The 22,186-nt window shown below is 37.5% G+C and overlaps 1 protein-coding gene across 5 annotated transcripts in view; it reads left to right on the top strand.

Annotated features, from left to right (window-relative positions):
* The first annotated feature begins 678 nt into the window (after positions 1-678).
* The window catches only part of LOC127844179 (trafficking protein particle complex subunit 8-like), a 74,358-nt gene continuing 52,850 nt past the window's right edge, over positions 679-22,186 (top strand). For all 5 annotated transcript variants that reach the window (XM_052374238.1, XM_052374237.1, XM_052374235.1 and 2 more), the window contains exons 1-3: positions 679-902; positions 7,423-7,623; positions 11,391-11,480. In XM_052374238.1, coding sequence (XP_052230198.1) covers positions 746-902; positions 7,423-7,623; positions 11,391-11,480 — 448 coding nt within the window. In that variant the 5' untranslated portion in view covers positions 679-745. The remainder of the gene's footprint in view (positions 903-7,422; positions 7,624-11,390; positions 11,481-22,186) is intronic.

The raw sequence follows: 22,186 nt of genomic DNA, 5'->3' as shown, positions 1-22,186 counted from the left end.
ACGAAAACATAAGTCCAGTTTAAAAAAAAATCACTGAGAGTTCACTGATGTTATGCCGATTATTGAAATATTTATTTTTCACGGCAAGATCTGAGTATTTGTAATTCCTGAAGATTTTCATTATTTCGCAGATTCTGTGGCAATCTGATCATATGTTTTATCTCTTATAAATTAAGAGTTTTAATTAACCAGATATCCACAGCTGTGCATCATATAGGGTTACATATTAGTTAGTGTTTCTGGATGCTTCTTTTATTGTAATCTTTAAAAAAGCAGTTCATATGTAATTAATAACATCCCTTCGGATCTTTTAAAGTTAATATCAGATGGCTGGAACTACTTTCCACGCAATTCCTAAAAAGAAACTTGCCAGCAGTGTTAAAGCTTTTACTTTTACCGAAAATACAACTGACAAAAATGCATTTTTCTCCAGCTAAGAGTAGGAATAATGTGAGATTTACAACACCAACAAGTAAAAGCATTAAGACATTAAAAAGTCGGGAAAATAGAAAACCGTTGAAAGATTAGAGACACGTTATAAACCAAATATTGGGTAGTAAATTCATCACCGTGCTGAAAGTGATTTGGAGGAATCTAAAAATGCCGTCTTGTCTTGTCCCCAGTTTGTATCAGTTACATTAGACAGGTTACTTCCGCGACATGCGCAGAGACGAAAAACTCGAAGGAAGTGGTCCCACAATTTGACATCTCGTTGAATAATGACAGTTTCTGCTTAGTATGAGCTATGGCGCAGCATAAACAGACTGCGCATGATTTCATCCAGTGTGCTTTTAGCCCACAAGTTGCCGTTTTAACAAGCAATGATGCCGAGCAACTTTGTCAGAAAAATAACCTGTCTTTTACTCAGCTTGTTCAGCCTTTCTGCAGGTTGACAACTGAGGGTTAGTCAACTTAGTAACTTGTCGTTAAATTGACAACCGAATGTTTGTATTTATTTAAAAACCAAATGCTTCGGTTCAAAAACACAGATGTATACAACAGGAACCAATTGTATTAAATAAACTAAAGTCAAACTGGAAGACAAAATGATAAAGTTTGTCTTGTGTTTGGCTCTAACGCTAATCTAAGGAGCTCACTGGGTGCTCAGGGTCCAATAAAAGGTTTCATCATTTGGCCACATGTAAATAGTTGTCTCCCTTGTTATCCCCTGCCATAGGCGGAGGGAGGGTTAACTGGCGGAGGGATATTGTTTTGGCATTGTCCGTCAGTCTTTCTGTCCGTCCGGAGCCATATCTTGGAAGTGCTTCGTCAGATTTCATTGAAAATTGGGTATATATATGGATAAGAGGATGATGCACGCCAAATGGCATTGTACACCATCGGCTTATAACGGACTTATGGCCCTTTGTATCTTGAAAAAATGCTTTTTTTGAGTGTCAAATATAACACTTTTGTGTCTAGAAGCATATTGGCTGGGGATATCAAAGCAACGAATTTGCTTGTTTTTTTTATAAATATTGGCCACAATAATCAGATTGTTTAAACATGATTGCCCAATGAAATAGCATCAACTGCATTCATATGATTAAAACTTTGTGTATGACAAAATAAAAATAATGTTTGTTGGTATGACAATTGTCCATTCATGCCATGTAATAACTCTGAACTCGTCGGTGGGTAACTCACAACTGGCTTTATTCATAGATTCACATATATATAAATCTCAATACAAGTAACTCATGACTGCATGCTTTAACAAGACAATACGAGTTGTGTCCCTTACATTACAATACATGACATCCCCTTTTCTTTCTTTAAAAAAAAATATAAACACATGATACACCAACTACTCTATCGTTACATATGCGAAGAGGTTTATGAAAAAAAGCAATTAACATAACCTGTAGTAACACATTATAAACTGTTCTTTTTATAAAACCATAGTGGGAATTTCTTTTAAACCTCTGAGTGTTAAATTGTTATTGAAAATAGAATATTCTATATGAATAAAATGCACTCTAAGTAATGAAGAACTTCTTATAAATTAAATATGCAATTGAACTTCATAAAATCAAATTAACAATAAAACAACATGTAAGACAAAATTATTCACTAAAATACATGTTTGCTAACTTTCCAAAAAATTGTCTCTGTTATCTCGGATTCAAGCTTGTTCAGGACAAAATGACAAATGCCAGATACAGTAAATGTCGGGTTTCAGCTAGGAAATGATAACAGACTGTAATAACACCAAAAACAAGCTAGAAAGTAGATACACCCAAAAATAATTAATATTGGATTTTTGTGAGAAGAAAATTTCATGAACATTTTGTTGTTAGAAGAAAAATCAAAGCGCTGAAGGCACTGAATCTTTAAACCTTAACCAACAGTTTGATATGATAAAAATAAATATGTACAAACTGTTCCTTACTCGTTATGATAGTACAGTTTCAAGAACATTATGCATTTACCAATATTACCGAATGATAGTTAATAAACAGTTTATTAATAAGTTTATTTTGCACTACAATAAGGCAGTCATATGACACATGTTTTGCACTTCACATCTTACACATAGTCATTTAACCGTATCGGTTTGTGAACTTCTCTTCCTGACCTCGTTTTCTTTCTAACAGTGTCTTGTACACTCTCTTTCCCCGGTTTGTCTCGAGTTTCGCTCGATCTCGCACTAGCACTGTTTTCGTGATTTGGAGTTGTTGATGGTTGTTCTGCTACCGTCTCTGTTGGCGCTGTGGGTGCCGGTATGTACACGTCATTGTTTGTGGTGATAATGTGTGGTCTTTCCTTTGTTTTCATTAGCATGTCCGTGTTTCGGCGATATTCGCGCCCCGATTCGCCTGCCTTAACGATATGTGATCGCGGGTATTCGGACGGTTTCACATACTCTGCCGGTTTCCAGCCAGATGGGGTTTTAATTCGTACTGCGTCCCCTGGCTGAAGATTGTCCTTGCTCTTCGCGTGTTGGTCGTAGTAGAATTTTTGCTTTTCACGAAATTCCAACAACTTTGGTGCGACATTTTCACTGGTTGTTTCTGGTTGTCGCAATGTTTGTTTCATAGGTATTAGTGTTTTTGCGCGTCGACCCATCAAACGTTGCATCGGTGATCCGATGTTATCGCGTGGTGTGTTTCTTAGTTCTAACAGGGCTAAGTAGATGTCGTCCCCTGTTTCGCTACACTTTTTAATTAGATTTTTCACGGTTTGTACAGCCTTTTCAGCAAGGCCGTTTGTTTGTTGGTGCAAAGGCGACGACGTAATATGGGTGATGCCATATTTTTCGATGAATTCTCGGAATTCAGCACTGGTGAACTGTGGACCGTTGTCCGAGATGATTGAGTCCATGATTCCATAACGAGCCACATTTTGCTTGATGTGTTTTAAGATGGTGCTCGTTCGAGTGTCTCTTTGCAATGGTGCTACTTCAATGAAGTTGGAGAAGTAGTCTACAATGATTTGGTAATTGTTACCCTCTAGTTCGCATAAGTCCATTCCAACTTTGCTCCAGGGTAGCTCAGGTACTGGTTGGATGATCATTGGCTCCTTTTAGCTCATCTTGCGATGCATTAAACACGCACTACACTTGCCAATAAGATCTTCAATTTGTTTGTTCATGCCGGGCCAAAATACTAACTCTCTCGCCCTCTTTTTACAGTTTACTACCCCTAAATGCGACTTATGTATCGCTTTCAACGTTTCTGTTCTCATTTCTTTCGGGATACACACGCGTTCTCCTCGGTACAGAACTCCATTGTAAATTGATATTTCATCGCGGTAATCCCAAAATGGAACGGCTTCAACTGGAACTTCGCACTTCGTTTCTGGCCATCCTCGAATGATAACCTTTGCCAGTACTTGGAATTGTTCATCCGCTTGTGTTGCGCGTGCAATTTTGTCATGGTTTGAACACGACAACGTGTCGAGCTTCAAAACCATCAACTCTTCATCGATAGTTTTCTCATCTTGATTTTCTAACGGTAATCTGCTGAGGCAGTCTGCTAGACCCATGTCCTTGCCGCTTTTGTGCACGAGGTTGAAGTCATACGGTTGAAGCTTCAAAATCATTCGTTGAATCCTTAGCGGAGCTTTATGTATTTCTTTCTTTAGAATCGACTCCAACGGTTTGTGATCAGATTCCACTAGGAAAGTATCTCGGCCATATAGCAGTTTGTGGAATTTTTCACAGCCATATACAACGGCTAGCATTTCTTTTTCGATCTGAGCGTACCGTTGCTCTGTCGGTGTGAGCGCACATGACGCATATGCCACAACACGGTCTTGTTGGATTATCGCGGCTCCAAGGCCTCTCATTGATGCGTCTACTTTGAGTGTGACAGGTTTTTTCAAGTCGTAGTACTGAAGTACTTTTGTTGAAACAAGAGCTTCTTTTATTTTATTGAACGCGCGCTTCGCTTCGTCACCCCAGCTCCACGTTTCTAGCCTTTTCATATCGCGCAGTGGTGCATTCAACTCACTGAGATTTGGGATGAACTTAGACACATACGATAGCATGCCTAACACGGTTTCCAGCTCACTGAAGCTTTTTGGCTCTCTCATGTCTGCTATCGCCTTCACTCTTTGATCTGTCGGTTTAATTCCGTCTCCAGTCAGTTTGTGACCTACATAGTCCACCTCCGGCTTGGCAAACATACACTTTTTCTTATCCATCTTCAGATTAATTGAACGTGCCTTTTGAAGCACCGTTTCCAAGCGCCTGTTATGTTCCTCCAGTGTTCTACCATGAATCAAAATGTCGTCAACAATTATTTCTACCCCGTCAATGTTACCAAAGTTCTGTTCCATGGACCGTTGGAACACTTCACTCGAACACTTCACGCCCATCGGCATCCGCAGGTATCGGTACCTGCCGAACGGAGTATTAAACGCTGTGAGCTTCGAGCTCTCTTCAGTTAATTTTATTTGGTAATAACCCATATTCGCGTCTAGCGTTGTCAAGTATTTACTCCCGTTCAATCTTGTGGCAACATCATCAAAACTGTTCATTGGGTAATGTTCTCTTCGGATTGCGCGGTTTAAATCTGTGGGGTCAATGCATATTCGCACTCTTCCGTTTTTCTTCCTTACGCACACCAAACTACTGACCCATTGCGTAGGTTCTGTTACTTTAGCAATAATGTTGCATTTCTCTAAGTGTTTTAGTTCAGCTTGCAATTGTTCACGAATCGCGACTGGAACCGGTCTTGGTGCATGAACTACTGGTTCTATTGACTTATCGATTTTAATCTCGTACTCGCCCGGTATACACCCAATCTCTTCCCCAAGGACGTCACTATATTTCTCAATGATAGATTCTGTTTCAAGTCTTGCGGTGTGTATTCTCATGATCAGCCCAAAATCAACTGAATCATCCCTTCCAAGCAAGTTTATGCCTCTTGAAGTGTTCATAATCTGGAAATTAACCGAACGCTTGATATTTTTATGCTCGCACAGCAATGTAATCATTCCTAGCGCCTTCACTGCTGGCCCATTGACACCGCTAATAATAACATCACTCCTTGTGATTGGTGCAACCTTTTCAAATAGCTTCGCTGTTCCATATGACATGACACTGCACATTGCGCCACTGTCGATTTCAAATTTTATCGTTTTACACCCTTTTTTCAAGTTAGCGGACCATTCATGATTATCTTCACTCGATGTTGCGATAAATACGTCGTTCACATCCGCATGTTCAAACTGGTTAAACATTTCCTCGACCTGGTCTTCCTGGGCTTCGGTGTAGTTGACACGTCGTTGACCTCCACGGCCCCGATATCCACGGTGGATTCCCCGATCACTTCCGCGATGACGCAGTCTACGTCCATAGCCACGTGCCCCTCTGTGTGATATCCCCTTTTGTTGATGCGATGTCCCACCGACTGCAGGACATAATTTGGATGCCTTGAAATGGCCAAACTCACCGCAATTGTCACACTGTTTTTGATAGGCGGGACATTTCCTTACTTCATGTTTTCTGCAACACTTGGCACAGTATTTTTGTTGCTTATGAGGGTTTTGATGCGTTCTAGCGATGTTTACGTGAGGGCTTTCGCCCAGTGATTTGATGTGAGATGTGGTCAATTCTATTTGCCTACAAACCTGCACGACACGTTCGATGGTAAGTTGTGTAACCGGTATCTCCATTAGCTTTTCACTACACTTCACTGTGTCATTCACGCCATTAATGATCATGTCACATATTAACCCTTCTTTTTGTTCCCCATATTGACAGTGTTCGGCCTTTCTTTTTAATTCCGAAATGTAATCCATTATTGACAGGTTACCACGCTTTGTGTTGAGGAACTCTTGTCTTTTAATGTTACGGTAATTATGCACTCCGAAATGTCTGTCAAATTTTGTGAAAACTGTTTCTAGATGGTATTTATCCTCGGCTGGCACTGCCGCGATTCCAGCATCCTGATTGGCAACAACTTCCGGCGCCCACGCGAACGAATCGTAAATTTTTACGCACTCTCTCCCCATGTTGGCAAGTAGGACACCAACCTTTCTTTTTCCAGGCTTGTCGTCCAGACCTAGCGCGTCCAAATGAATTATGAAGTCCCGTTTGTAGTCTTCCCAACTTGATGCACTTTCTGACGGGTTAAATTCCGGTAATGGCCTGATTCCCTTCGAAGCCATTTCGCTGTTGTATAAAATGAACCTTTAACAACAGATTTGCAACATACGATTGTCATGCAATCGCCTGATTGCGCCGATTTTTAATAGATTTCTGACACCATGTAATAACTCTGAACTCGTCGGTGGGTAACTCACAACTGGCTTTATTCATAGATTCACATATATATAAATCTCAATACAAGTAACTCATGGCTGCATGCTTTAACAAGACAATACGAGTTGTGTCCCTTACATTACAATACATGACATGCCAGACGTCCTGATCTTGTCATTCACACCATGTTGGTTGTATGATTGGGTCACTAATTGCCATCAACAGATGTGTTGTACTGAAATTAAAGCAAACTGCAACCCAATCAAGTCAAAAGATACTGTGTTGAATACCACATGAGGTTAAAAAAAACAAAAATCACCTATGTTTGTGTATCAAACACAGTGAATGCTGATCAATACACATTGATGTTTCACATAAATTTACTTTCTTTTTTGACTTATTTTCAGAAAATAGTTTGTACATATTGCATAAATCTAAATTTGGAGTAAAAGGACAATTGGATGAATACGAAAAGTGCTAGAATGATGCCTGCTCATAGCGTTTAACAATTTACACATGTTCAATCAGAATACCCTGTTTCGAAATGATGTCAAATTTTGGCATACCACAAATTTCACTTTATGGAGTCACACGCATGCACATGCAATGTTTGCTATTTTGAAGCCATTGGAAGCGCTGGTTTATGTATTTAGTGACTATTTATTTTGTGTTTGTATTACAATAAATGTTGCTTATTATTTGTATTTCAGCTCAAATAAAAGACCCCAATAATGTTCTGCATACGCTGCAGCGACTTCGTATTGGAATGATTGACATGAACTGTCAAGTGTCTACTCCGTTGGTTGCCAAAAAGATGATGAACGATACAGTTACCAATGAACAGCCACAGATTCACGAAGGGAGTAGAGGAAATGTCATGACCGTTGGGGACTATGATCTTCAGCTTAGTTGTATGGGAATTATAAAATAAGTTTTGTGTAAATATTAAACAGTATTGTTAGACATGTATACAAGGGTTTATTATGGAAATATTGTGCCTGATTGAGAAATGTTGTTCTCATAAAACAGTTTAACCTACTGCTAATCCTTTTTTAACTCAGCTTTGCAATTCACATGGTAAGATTTTGGGGTCGCTTTTTCGCTGTCGTGCTTTGGAGGTAAAATTTTCATTTCAACCACTTCTTCTAAATCACCAGCCAGATTTTAACAAAACTTAATAGCAATTAACCTTGGTTGACCCTCTTTCTTTTAGTTATTCAAATAGAGCCATCCTTAAAAATTCTTTTGTTTGGCATAACCCGACCGACCCACTAAAATCGGCCAGACTGATTTTTTTTTGTCACTTTCCAAAAAAAAAATTGTTTGCTCGCCGAAAATTCTTTCCGCTAAATTTTGCATTTCCGCTTTTTATCCTTTCTGGTTATTTGCTACATTTATTTGAATGCTCTTTCAAGGATATCTAGAATAGCAATGAACAAAACGCTACCGGTATTTATTTGAGTCGCCTATTTATTTGACATATGCATATGCGATTTATTAAACTTTAAGTACAATTAAATCGCTCCTGTTTTTCTCGTATCCCTTTAATTAAAATACGCTGCTGTCGTTCAGGATAGTTTGGGAGTAAAAAACAAATCGATTAGTTATCACCGTTCAATTTAATTCGGCAATCGGCAGAGATGTGTTATATTATCGCCATATAACTAATTATTTAATTATCACTCTTTAATTCAGATCGGTAAATATTGAGAAGAAAGATGAAAAGTGGTCAGCTTAGAAATATTTATTGACAGGTATTGTCTCGTTTTTTGTTTCATTTGTTTATCTCTAGCAACCGGCCGCTATTTTGAAGGCAGACTGCAATATTAAATGTGTATTGAAATTATACAACATCTGCGCATAAATGACCCAATATTATCCAATTGCTCCACCCTTTCTCACGTTTCATTCAACAATGCATGTCATGTGAAAGCGAGCTCAATGTTGACTGGCCAGCTACCATGTGCACTTCAATAAAAATAAGGTCAGGTCAAGCGATGTCTAATCGGGTACAGACCGGGTTTTGTTAATTGTTAAAATTGCGAACACTTTCATTAAAACAAAGAGACAAATATAGAAAACCAGTCCGGATTAAAATGGCGGACGTTTTCAACGAAATTTTCGAATTTTCGCAATTTAGATTTTTCTTGAGCCAAATTCTCAATATTTTAGCAAATGGTGCAGATGGCTCAAATTGCAAACGACAGCACAAGCATTGCGAACGTGTTATTATTGGAATAAATGCTCACTATTACAGGGCTCGCGCTGTCGTTCGCCATTTGTGAAAATATTGCGAATTTGGCTCAAGAAAAATATCATTTGCGAATATGCTAAAATCTCGTTAAATTTCATTGAAAACATCCGCCATTTTAATCCGGATTGTTTTTTTAACTATTTTTTTCTCTTTGTTTCCATGAACGTTTTGAAGCGCATATGGTAGCTGGCCAATCAACATCGAGTTCGCTATGGGGTAATATTGGGTAATTCATGCTCAGATAATGGAATACACAGTTTAATTTGTCGTCTGCCTGCAATATAATGGCCGATGGCAAAAGTCGTATAAAAAATAAGCAAATGAAAATAAGCGTAACACTCAATAAATTATTTTTAAGCTGATCACTTTACAACTTTCTACCGTCTATCGATCTGAATTAAAGGATGATAATTAAATAATAAGTTACATGTCGAAGATGTTACACCTTTCTGTTCTTGATTGAAATTAAAATGTTATAATTACTTTGTTGTTTTTTACTCACAAACTATGCTTTTGTAAAGTAATATGTCAACCAAAAGTATATTAATTACGTATTTGCTAGGTTACTTGTTTTCATTTTCTGTAGTCAAACGATATGCACATTTTCATGTGCAAAATGCGTACAATTTTTCAGACTCGTTTTCGGATAAAGTATTTTTTGTGGATTATATTATATTTTTTATGTTCTTTATACAAAAAATAGACTTACGAATACACGTGCGATGAAACGGACGGTGCAGAAAAATATTTACCAATTTCCTTTCATGACGCAGAAGACTTGGAGCTTTATTTGATAATTACCTTTCAGTTTGGTATATGTCGGAGTTCAATTTCAGAAAAAAATAACTAAAAAATTAAAATCCCTACCTACCTACCCCCCCAAATTTACCTGGGTCGGGTTATGCCAAACAAACAACTTTTTAAGGATGGCCTAGTTCAGGTCCACTGCATATATGGGTCACCATAGTTATTTAAAAAATTACTACAAAAAGGGCGCCAACATGTTTTCCTTATATGTTTATAGTGGAAACTTTAAAAATCTCTAAAGAGGTTTTGTATTTGACATTTATTTTAACATTGTATGGAAGTCCTCTACCAAGTTTGTTCAAACCTTGTCCCTGTGGTGAAAACTGTCAACACCCTGTGAGTTACTTGTTTTCCTAATATGTATATAGTGATAACTTTTAAAAGCTTCTCTAATACTGCAATGCCCAGCAGTTTGGCATTTAGCTTTTATTATCGAACAAGGTTCCTGCATCAAGTTTGCTCAATTCTTGCACCCGGGATCAAAACTGGCCATGCCTTAGGAGTAACTTGTTTTCCCTATATGTACATTCTGGCCCTCTCATTATTATGCCCCCATTCGAAGAAGAGGAGGTATATTGTTTTGCACATGTCGGTCCGTCCGTATGTCCGTCCACCAGATGGTTTCCGGATGATAACTCAAGAACACTTAGGCCTAGGATCATGAAACTTCATAGGAACATTGATCATGACTCGCAGATGACCCTTATTGATTTTCAGGTCACTAGGTCAAGGTCAAGGTGACCCGAAATAGTAAAATGGTTTCCCGATGATAACTCAAGAACGCTTATGCCTAGGATCATGAAACTTCATAGGTACATTGATCATGACTCCCAGATGACCCTTATTGATTTTCAGGGCACTAGGTCAAATTTCACGTGACCCAAAATAGTATAATCGTTTCTGGATGATAACTCAAGAATGTTTATGCCTATGATCATGAAACTTCATAGGTACATTGTTGATCATGACTCACAGATGACCCCTATAGATTTTCATGTCACAAGGTCAAGGTCACGGTAAATCAACTTAGAAAAATGGTTTCCGAATGATAACTCAAGAACGCTTACGCCTAGGATAATGAAACTTCATAGGTACATTGATCATGACTCGCAGATAACCCCTATTGATTTTCAGGTCACTATGTCAAAGGTCATGGTGACTCAACTTAGAAAAATGGTTTCCGGATGATAACTCAAGAACGCTTACGCCTAGGATCATGAAACTTCATAGGTACATTGATCATGATTCGCAGATGACCCCTATCGACTTTCAGGTCACTAGGTCAAAGGACACGGTGACTTGACACAGTAAAATGGTTTCCGTATGATAACTCTAGAAAGCTTACGCCTAGGATCATGAAACTTCATAGGTACATTGATCATGACTCGCAGATGACCCCTATTGATTTTCAGGTCACTAGGTCAAAGGTCAAGGTCACAGTGCCAAAAAACGTATTCACACCATGGCTGCCACTACAACTGACAGCCCATATGGGGGGCATGCATGTTTTACAAACAGCCCTTGTTTTATATTAGAATTTTGAGGTGTTTCATATTGTCACGTTGTATTTTTGGATTTTGCTAATATTTTGTTATTGTTTTGTTTTCTGTATTTCAGCTGCAACACCATGGTTTGAGGCATACCGGGATGTATTTCTACAAACAATACCTCCCTCAGAACATGAATTCCTGAAACACTGTCTAGCTTGTATCCTTTTCTGAAGCAACATAGAATGTCTATTTTTATGTTACTCTGCCTCATAAAATCAAACAAGCACTTTTATAATCCAACTTCAACTAGAAAAACAGATACTTGTAAACACTTTTTAAGGTATATCAGTTATACAAATTAATTGCCAGATAAAGTTAACTGTTAAAAATGTCTGACAAACTGTTATAATTTTATTGCATATTAAATACACTAGCAGTTAAAATGAGCAATTATGTTCAAGTTGCCATTGTTTATCATCAAATCACTCAAATGAAGAAATTAATTAGCTCATCTATTTTTTGAAAAAAAATTATGAGCTATTGTCATCACCTTGGCGTCGGCGTTGGCGTCGGCGTCCGGTTAAGTTTTGCGTTTAGGTCCACTTTTCTCAGAAAGTATCAATGCTATTGCATTCAAACTTGGTACACTTACTAACTATCATGAGGGGACTGGGCAGGCAAAGTTAGATAACTCTGGCGTGCATGACAGAATTATGTGCCCTTTTTATACTTAGAAAATTGAAAATTTTGGTTAAGTTTTGCGTTTAGGTCCACTTTTCTCATAAAGTATCAATGCTATTGCATTCAAACTTGGTACACTTACTAACTATCATGAGGGGACTGGGCAGGCAAAGTTAGATAACTCTGGCGTGCATTTTGACAGAATTATGTGCCCTTTTTATACTTAGAAAATTGAAAATTTGGTTAAGTTTTGTGTTTAGGTCCACTTTATTCCTACAGTATCAAAGCTATTGCTTTCATACTTGCAACACTTATTAACTATCATAAGGGGACTGTGCAGGCAAAGTAATGTAACTCTGACTGGCATTTTGAGCGAATTATGTGCCCTTTTTAACCAGGTTTTTCGAAGGAAAAAACTGGTTATTAGATTGGCGAATGCGGGCGGGCTGGCTGGCTGGCGGGCGGGCGGAACAAGCTTGTCTGGGCCATAACTATGTCGTTCATTGTCAGATTTTAAAATCATTTGGCACATTTGTTCACCATCATTGGACGGTGTGTCGCGCGAAATAATTACGTCGATATCTCCAAGGTCAAGGTCACACTTTGAGTTCAAAGGTCAAAAATGGCCATAAATGAGCTTGTCCTGGCCATAACTATGTCATTCATTGTGAGATTTTAAAATCATTGGGCACATTTGTTCACCATCATGGGACGGTGTGTTGCACGAAAGAATCACGTCAATATCTCCAATGTCAAGGTCGCCACGACTAAAAATAGATTTTTTTTAAAAACAAACTTACAAAGGGGGTTTATTTTGTTTGTTCATTTCAAAAGTTCAGTTTGAGTTTTCTCCCTTTATCAGATTTTTTTTTCACAATGAAAACCTGGTTTTGTGACAATTTTGTCCCTTGTTATACTTAGAAAATTGAAAATTTGGTTAAGTTTTGTGTTTTGGTCCACTTTACCCCTAAAGTATCATAGATATTGCTTTCATACTTGGAACACTCGCAAACTATCATAAGGGTACAGTAAAAGGACAAGTTGCATAACTCTGGTTGTCATTTTTACGGGATTATGGCCCTTTTTTGACTTAGTAACTTTGAATATATGGTTAAATTTTGTGTTTCGATCCACTTTACTTCTTAAGTATCAAGGCTATTGCTTTCAAACTTCAAATACCTTCATGCTATCATGAGGTTACTGTACCTGGCAAGTTGAATTTTACCTTGACCTTTGAATGACCTTGACTCTCAAGGTCAAATTATTAAATTTTGCTAAAATTGCCATAACTTCTTTGTTTATGATTAGATTTGATTGATACTTTGACAAAACTACTCTTACCTGACATACCACAATGGACTCCACCCAAACCATCCCCTGTGCCCTCCCCCCCTATTTTTTTTTTTTTTAAGATCATCTCACAAATGACCACCACACCCTCACACAATATCCCCCCCCCCCACCCCCCCCCCCCAATTTTGAAACGGTTAAAAAACACAAATATTTATTTTTATTATTTTATGTTTGAAATACCGTCCAACCATCGCACCCAAGAATACTCCCCACCCCCCCCCTCCCCCCACCCGAATCCCCCCCCCCCTAAATTTGTTTATTTGTTTTTTGTTTTTTTTAGATCATCTCACAAATTACCACCACACCCTCACACTTTACCCCCCACCCCACCCCCCCCCCCCCCAATTTTATTTTTTTTAAACTGTTAAGAAACTCAAATATTTATTTTTATTATTTTATGTTTGAAATACCGTCCAACCATCTCACCCAAAAATTCCCCCCCCCCCACTCTCCCGCACCCCCCCCCCCCCCCCAAGATAATGTAATAAATTCCACACCCCCACACTATACACCCCTCTTCACTCCGCCCCTCCCTCCTTTGTGATTGAAAATGAGAGTCCCTTCACCTTTAAAAAGAAAATAGATGAGCGGTCTGCACCCGCAAGGCGGTGCTCTTGTAACTGCTTTTCTTCAGTTAATGAGAAAAAATCAGTTAGTAAAAAAACAAAAATTCACTGTTTCAACAATGAAAATATAAATGAAAATTATTGATATTTTACACTCTTTTACTGTTAGATGATATAGTTTTTTTAACGTCATACCGTTATTATTCAAGCCTGCTGAACTCTTAAATTGTAAATGGTTGTTGAAAAAACATTATATAAAAAGAATTTTTTTTGGTTTTTTGGTACACTGAGAGACTTTAAAATCGATAAAGTTGTAAAAATAACGAAATGGTAAAGTATACATTCTTCTATTTGTATGATATTTGTCAATATGAGCAAAAGTATGTTACAAGCAGCTTCGGAAATTGTTATTGAAAAATTATAACAATTAAAGGAAATATCACAAATCTAGTGGTAACACCCTTAACATTGAAATTCGCAATTTTACAAAAATTAATGAAGCGTGTAACTTCTGTTAGAAGCAATACAGGCAGTGCATCTAGGTCGCATCGACAACGCAATGTTGGTAATTTGTTGTTGGGGAATGTTATTTCACTCGCGTATAAAAGCTTGATGCAACTGGTTGACATTCTGGACGATGGGCTCTTCCTAACTCGTCCCAGACATGCTCAATGGGAGACATGTCAGGCGATAGCAATGGCCAGTTTAACGCAGCAATTCTATTTGTGGCAAGGAAAGCTCTTGTAAGTAGATCCGAGTTTGTGTGCAGGTGCATTGTCTTGTTGGAATAATCCTCCTCTGAGATTACGCAGAATACATGGAGCAACAACAGTTAATACAGTGTTTATGTATCGCCTAGTGTTGACATAGCCCTGGAGAATGACAAGATCAGTTTTGGGAAATTGGGATATCGCAGCCCACACATGAATGCTACCACCAAAGCCACAATTAAACTTCTGTATGCATTGTTCGATGAACCTTTCATCTCTCTAAAGATACACACAAACATGTCCATCATAGTTTTGAACATTTAACTTAGATTCATCTAAAAAGAGAAATTCACCCCATTGTCGTTGGGTCCACCGATGATGTATACGTGCCCAAGCAAGTTTCGCAGCTTTGTGTCTATCAGTCAAAATGTATCCCTGTTTAGGTCTGCGACAATGCAAATTAATGGCATGCAGTCTACGTCTCATGATTCGGGAATGGATTGGTCGCCTGAAAAATAAAAGTGATTGAACAGTCATCATAAAATTATAAAATATGGTGCACAACTTACCCACAGATGCCAATTGTTTGTCTGGCACTCTGGGTGGCACATCCGAAACGGTAATTTCTGTGAACGTGTCGTAGGTTGTCGTCCTGTCTAGGCGTTGTTATCTTGGGCTGTCCCGGGCATGGGCGTTCTTTTACACTTCCAGTGATGTATCTTTCCCAAAGTTGATGAAACGTGCATCTCGCGTAATTAAACTGACCAACAGCATCTGAATGCACATGTTCTAGTAAGCGTGGCATGCTAACGAACACGTTTTTATGCCCCCGGTAGGGTGGCATATAGCTGTTGAACTGTCTGTCAGTATGTGTGTATGTCAGTCTGTACGTCTGTCCGGAAAAAAAACTTAAACGTTGGCCATAACTTTTGCATTATTGAAGATAGGAACTTGATATTTGGCATGCATGTGTATCTCATGAAGCTGCACATTTTGAGTGGTTGAAGGTCAAGGTCATCCTGCAAGGTAAAAAAAGAAATAAAATTCAAAGGGGTGTTCTCATGAAGCTACACATTTTGAGTGGTGGAAGGTCAAGGTCATCCTTCAAGATCAAAGGTTAAAAAGAAATATTTTAAATTTAAAGCGGCGCAATAGGGGGCATTGTGTTTCTGACGAACACATCTCTTGTTACACTATATTTTGTGTTTTTCTTGTGTGCTAGTCGATTACACACACATACAACAGGTTAAGATTTTATTTCGTGGATATACTGTGAAACCATTTATTTTCGTCGGCACAAAATTTCGCCCTTTTCATAAAAATGACTATTTCGTCCGCTCTTAAATTCTTCCATTTCTGGTTTTGAAAAAAACAAAAAACGTCCGATTTGTTTGTAATACATGTAATACGCGGTTGCGAAAAAATCTTGCTGGGGAAAGAGAGGTGACACTTGGTAGTCACTTGCAGGAGGTGGGCCTTGTTTTGCATATGCCAATTAACATGTCTGTTATTTTAGGTGATAGTAACTGTCCCTTATTATTTGATGTCATTGACACGTTCTTTGATATCATTAGCGTATATGTGGGACTGAATAATCGTTAACGAGTGTTTTAAACAACGAAGCCAATGCCAATTAGTCAAACAAAGGTACGGGTTTTTATGTATATGTACAAAAATAGTAGATGCAGTTAAAACCAAACAACCAAACACAAATCAAAATGTTCTTTATTAATTTGTAACAAAGTGCAGAATATATTTCAGTCAGGTGTTGATCACACATCATCATATTTTAATTGCGTTTAATAGTATTGTCTTTAATCCGGATTCGCCGCGTGTAGGCTGTATAATCTGCAACAGCCCTGAAAAACACAATACACACAATGGGTAATAAAGTTGTTTACAATTAGCGCTAATCAACACTATTATACCCAAACGAAGTCGACGCATTCGATACAGCCTTATTGCATTCGCGTTTTACAGGAAATGTCAGTTGTCAGTACACTGTATAATGAACACCCCTTTGTGTCAAAACCGGATTTAACTTGAGTGTGAATAGTCGACTGTTTCATGTTCTTTGTATCAATACCATCTGTGTATCTGTATTATAAGTATACCAGTCAACAAACAATGTGCCCGCTTCCGTATATGGGTATTCGGACGTTCAAAAAATTGACCTACGGTTTAGCGTTCACGCCGTCGAACACATTAAGCAATATAACTCGTTTTTTTTTCACTATTTCTGTATTTGCAAAAAATACAAGTGGCTTATAACTTACCTTGCAATCTTTTTTTCTCGCATTTTGCGTGTGTGCGAGCGTTAATTTCGAGCCCTGTGCATATGCGTGGATTACGCTGGATTTAAATGCCTCATGCCTACGGTATTTCAGTCTTATTTGTTTTAAATATGGGACATGATTGTTCGTTGGGATCTTGAATTCGTCCATCGGTCGAAGGACGAAAAAGGCGAAAATTAATGTCGGATGAATAATAATGGTTTCACAGTAATTGTGAAGCAAGTCCACAACGTGTAAATAGCGTATGCGTAACCAGCTGTTTACGATGTTCATTTTCCTTGCGGATTTTAGCGGGTATAAATTATTTAAACTTATTTAAACGCATCACTTTATAAAAATATGTTTTCATGCCTCAGAAATAAGTTAGTTTTTTGTTATGGAAGTTACATGCGTTATTAATTTTTGTAAAATTGCAAATGTTAATGTTAAGGTTGCTTCCACTAGATTTGTGATATTTCCTTTAATTGTTATGATTTTTCAATAAAAATTTCGGAAGTTGCTTTAACATACATTTGCTCATTATTGCCAAATATCATACAAATAGAAGAATGTATACTTTACCATTTTTTAGCTCGGCTGTTTTCGGAGAAAACCCGAGCTATTGTTATAGCCATCTCGTCGGCCGCCGTAGGCGTCGTGCTAAAACCTTGGCCATAACTTTTTAGCTCACCTGATTGCTCAGGTGAGCTTTTGTGACCGGTCTTTGTCCGTCGTATGTCTGTCCGTCAGTCCGTAAACATTTGCTCGTAAACACTCTATAGGCCACATTTCTTTTCCCATCTTCATGAAACATGGTCAGAAGCTTTGTCCCAATGAAATCTCGGCCGAGTTCGAAACTGGGTTGTGCCGGGTCAAAAGCTAGGTCACTAGGTCAAAGAAAAGAAAAACCTTGTAAACACTGTAGAAGTCACATTTCATGCCCAATCTTCGTGTAACTTTGTCAAAATGTTTGTCTTAATGATATGTTGGTTGAGTTCAAAAATGGTTCCGGTCCGTTGAAAAACATGGCCGCCAGGGGGCTGGGCAGTATTCCTTATATAGCTATAGAGAAACCTTGTGAACACTCTAGAAGTCACAGTTTTTGCCCAATCATCATGAAACTTGTTCAAAACATTGGTTTTATTGATATCTCGGACGAGTTCGAAAATGGTCCAGATCGGTTTAAAAACATGGCCGCCAAGGGGCGGGGCAGTTTTCCTTATATGGCTATAGTAAAACCTTGTTAACACTCTAGAGGCCACATTTATTGTCCAATCTTCATGAAATTTGGTCAGAAGATTTGTCTCAATGATATCTTGGATGAGTTCGAAAATGGTTACGTTTGCTTGAAAAACATGGCTGCCAAGGGGCGGGGCATTTTTCCTTATATGGCTATAGTAAAACCTTGTGAACACTTTAGAGGCCACATTTATTGTCCAATCTTCATGAAATTTGGTCAGAAGATTGGTCTCAATGATATCTTGGTTGAGTTCGAAAATGGTTAAGTTTGCTTGAAAAACATGGCTGCCAAAGGGCGGGGTATTTTTCCTTATATGGCTTTATATGGCTATGGTAAAATCTTGCTAACACTCTATAAAGGCCACATTTATTGTCCGATCATCATGAAACTTGGTCAGAAGATTCATCCCAATAATATTGTGGACGAGTTAAAAAATGATGCTGGTTGGTTGAAAAACATGGCCGCCAGGGGGCGGGGCATTTTTCCTTTTATGGCTATAGTAAAACCTTTTTAACACTCTAGAGGTCACATTTATTTTCCGACCGTCATGAAACTTGCTCAGAAGATTGGTCCCAATTAAATCTTGGATGAGTTCAAAAATGGTAACCTTTGCTTGAAAAACATGGCTGCCAAGGGGCGGGGCATTTTTCCTTATATGGCTATATATTGCTATAGTAAAATCTTGTTAACACTCTAGAGGCCACATTTATTGTCCGATCTTTATGAAACTTGGTCAGAAGATTCATCCCATTAATATCTTGAACGAGTTCGAAAAATGATGCAGGTTGGTTGAAAAACATGGTCGCCAGGGGGCAGGGCATTTTTTCTTATATGACTATAGTAAAACCTTGTCAACACTCTGGTTATGTTATAAAGTGCTGCTTTAATGTATTCTTACAATGAAGACAATGTTAAGTTAATATCCTTCCTATTTTGCATATTAAACTTGCAATAATGTATAGATTCTTAAAATAAAATATCACCATTTATTCATAATGTCTTTATTTTTTCGGCGTAGCTGTTTAACGTCACTTTTAACCTTAGGTGACTTTAAGGTTACACTCATAAAAATACCCGCGGCTATCCACCAATTAATACACCTCATTTAGTCCATTGGCTAATTTGAGAATACCACCAGAACATTGGAAACATGGCGGCGCCTTTCTAACACTGTTTTACTGCGCGTTCAGCATGAAACAATTTTATCTCTTATGAAAAGGCATGATAGATAGAACAGTTTTACACTCAACTCTTCACATCAATACAATTTGTGCGTAGATTCTACACCTTCGTCAGTTCGGGGTTAGTGTGTGTGAATGTCAGAGTTTATATACAGGTCATCGATGCCAGTCAAATAATCGTTATAAAATAAAGAAGCTATAGCGTGATCTAGGTGAACTGGAATTTTCTTTAGACCAGAATGATGTTAAATGAAGATATCCAGCGATATAACTATGGTATGTCAATAATAGATTCTTAAAGTGTTTGCAACAATACCATGATAAATATTATTTTTAATTAATTTAACAAGAATTATTCCACCATATTGACTAATGTATTAAGCACGAGTGCGATGATTCTCGATACTGTTAATACTCGAATCAAATAGCAATGCCCGACAAACCACTAAAACAGGTTTGTTCGAAGAACGCGCGTTTAAATATTTAAAATATGTACGGATACTTTGCGTGTGGACGGTTGACACATATGTTTTAATTTCACTTCCAATATTCTTTTGGTTTTCTGTTTTGTATTTATAGGTTTATGACCAGCAATATGTAATAATGTAAAATAAGCCGCGAAAACTCAGCGTAACATCCCGTACTGCGTGTGATGCAGCTAAGAACTGCACAGAAAAAGACATTCTCTATCCTTGATCTCATTCAATGAACTCTACCTTTCATAAACTCCAACCACAATCAACGCCGTATATCTTTTTTAAAGATATTTCTTGTTTTTATTTAATTCAGTTACCCAATCTTCATGAAATTTGGTCAGAACATTTGTTTCCTGTGTAGTAAAGTTTGGTTTTATTATGTCATTATTATGTACCATTAACTGTTTTATTTGATTTTTCATAACACAGAACTTTCATAGTTATCAACTGTTATAGTCATTATTACTTATGGTAAGCCTATCAACTAAGAGATAGCTGAAGAAAAGACAACATGTACACAATTTTGCAGTATCTATCTCCCTTGTTTAACCTGCTGCCTCATTTTCCGCAATCTATTTTTAGTTCTGCTCTAGAATTTGTTAGACCCCAGATATTGATTATTGCAGTGTGTAACTATTTACCACTCAGCTTACTGACCCTCTCACTGTGCTGTATACCAGATGTTAATATCAGTGGTCAGTAATAAAAGCTGTTTAAACTGTTAGATATATTTTATTTCACAATGGGAGTATTTAATGCATGTTTTTAACAATTAACAAAAAATATGTAATTTAAATGGGAACTTCATATCAAAACAAGATTCCATAATGATTCACTCTATATAATCATATTTAAGATATGTTAACAAATATCAAATGGATACTCTATGAAAACAATAAAGAAATAATTTAAATTATAAGTTTCTGGAGATAAAAAACAGAATCAGAATAACCTTATAAATCAAGATTTACCTTTCTTATTTACCGAGTTCATTTATCAAGATTAATCATTTTCAGGCTTTATGTATTTAAACGATGTCAGAAAATTGAAAATAAAACGGTAATGAACGATGCACAATATTAATGAAATGAAATATAAAATTGATACATTTTCATATTTCTAAATTGTTAAGTGTAAAACAGCCTACTGTTGAATAATATGTTTATAAAATGATTCAAGTAAACGGCAATACCTTTACTTAATTGAATTACAACCAGTCAGCAGTGTCATCCTGACCGGAAATAAGCGATTGTGTAATAAATATTTCCGCATAACATAAGTGCTCACAAAGTGACATAACTCGTAACCATCCCGTGACCAGTTCACTTGCGTAAGTAAACGAGACCGCACTACCACACATGGATACGACAGTTGAGTTCGAAAATGGTTTGGATCTTTAAAAAAAACATGTCCGCCAGGCGGGGTGGGGGTCTTTTTCCTTATATTTATAAAGTTAAAAAGCTTGTGAACACTCTAGAAGTCACATTTTTTGCTTTATCATCATAAAATTTTGTCAAAACATTAGTTATGTGAATGTCTCGGAATAGTTTGAAAATGGTTGTGATAAGTGGAAAAACATGGGCATTAGGCAGTGGGGCAGTTTTCTTTATATGTATATAGTGAAAACATGTGAACAGTCTAGAAGACATTATCTTCATGAAATTTGGACATATCTTGGAAGAGTTTAAAATTGGTTCAGCTCTGTTAAAAAAAACATGGCAGCCAGGGGGCCATTTGTTGTTCATTCTTCATGAAACTTGGTTAGAACATTTGTTTCATTGATATCTTGGGTTGCAAAGAACAGGTCATTTCTTTTTATCTCAGGTGAGCGACTTTGGGCCTTTCAGGCCCTCTTGTTCCTTATATGGCTATATATGGCTATAGTAAAACCTTGTGAACACTAGAGGCCACATTTATTGTCCAATCTTCATGAAATTTGATCTGAAGATTGGTCTAAATGATATCTTGGATGAGTTCGAAAATGGTTACGTTTGCGTGAAAAACATGGCTGCCAGGGGGCGGGGCATTTTTCCTTATATGACTATAGTAAACACTCTTGTTAACACTCTAGAAGCCACATTTATTTTTTGGATCTTCATGAAACTTGGTTAGAAGAAGATTTGTCCTAATTATATCTTGGATGAGTTGGAAAATGGTATCGGTTGCTTAAAAAACATGGCCACCAGGGGGGCGGGGCATTTTTCCTAATATGGCTATATATCATGCTTTAGTACAACCTTGTTAACACTCTAGAGGCCACATTTATTGTCCGATCATCATGAAACTTGGTCAGAAGATTTGTCCCAATGATATCTTGGATATGTTTGAAAATGGTTCCGGTTGGTGGAAAAACATAGCCGCCAAGGGAGCGTGGCATTTTTCCTTATAAAGCTATAGTTAAACCTTGTTAACACTCTAGAAGCCATATTTATTTATGATCATC

The sequence above is a fragment of the Dreissena polymorpha genome, chromosome 9 (assembly GCF_020536995.1).
Source record: "Dreissena polymorpha isolate Duluth1 chromosome 9, UMN_Dpol_1.0, whole genome shotgun sequence".
Lineage (NCBI taxonomy): Eukaryota > Metazoa > Mollusca > Bivalvia > Myida > Dreissenidae > Dreissena > Dreissena polymorpha.
Note: the sequence above shows the minus strand (reverse complement) of the source record. Positions and strands in the feature narration are given on the sequence as shown.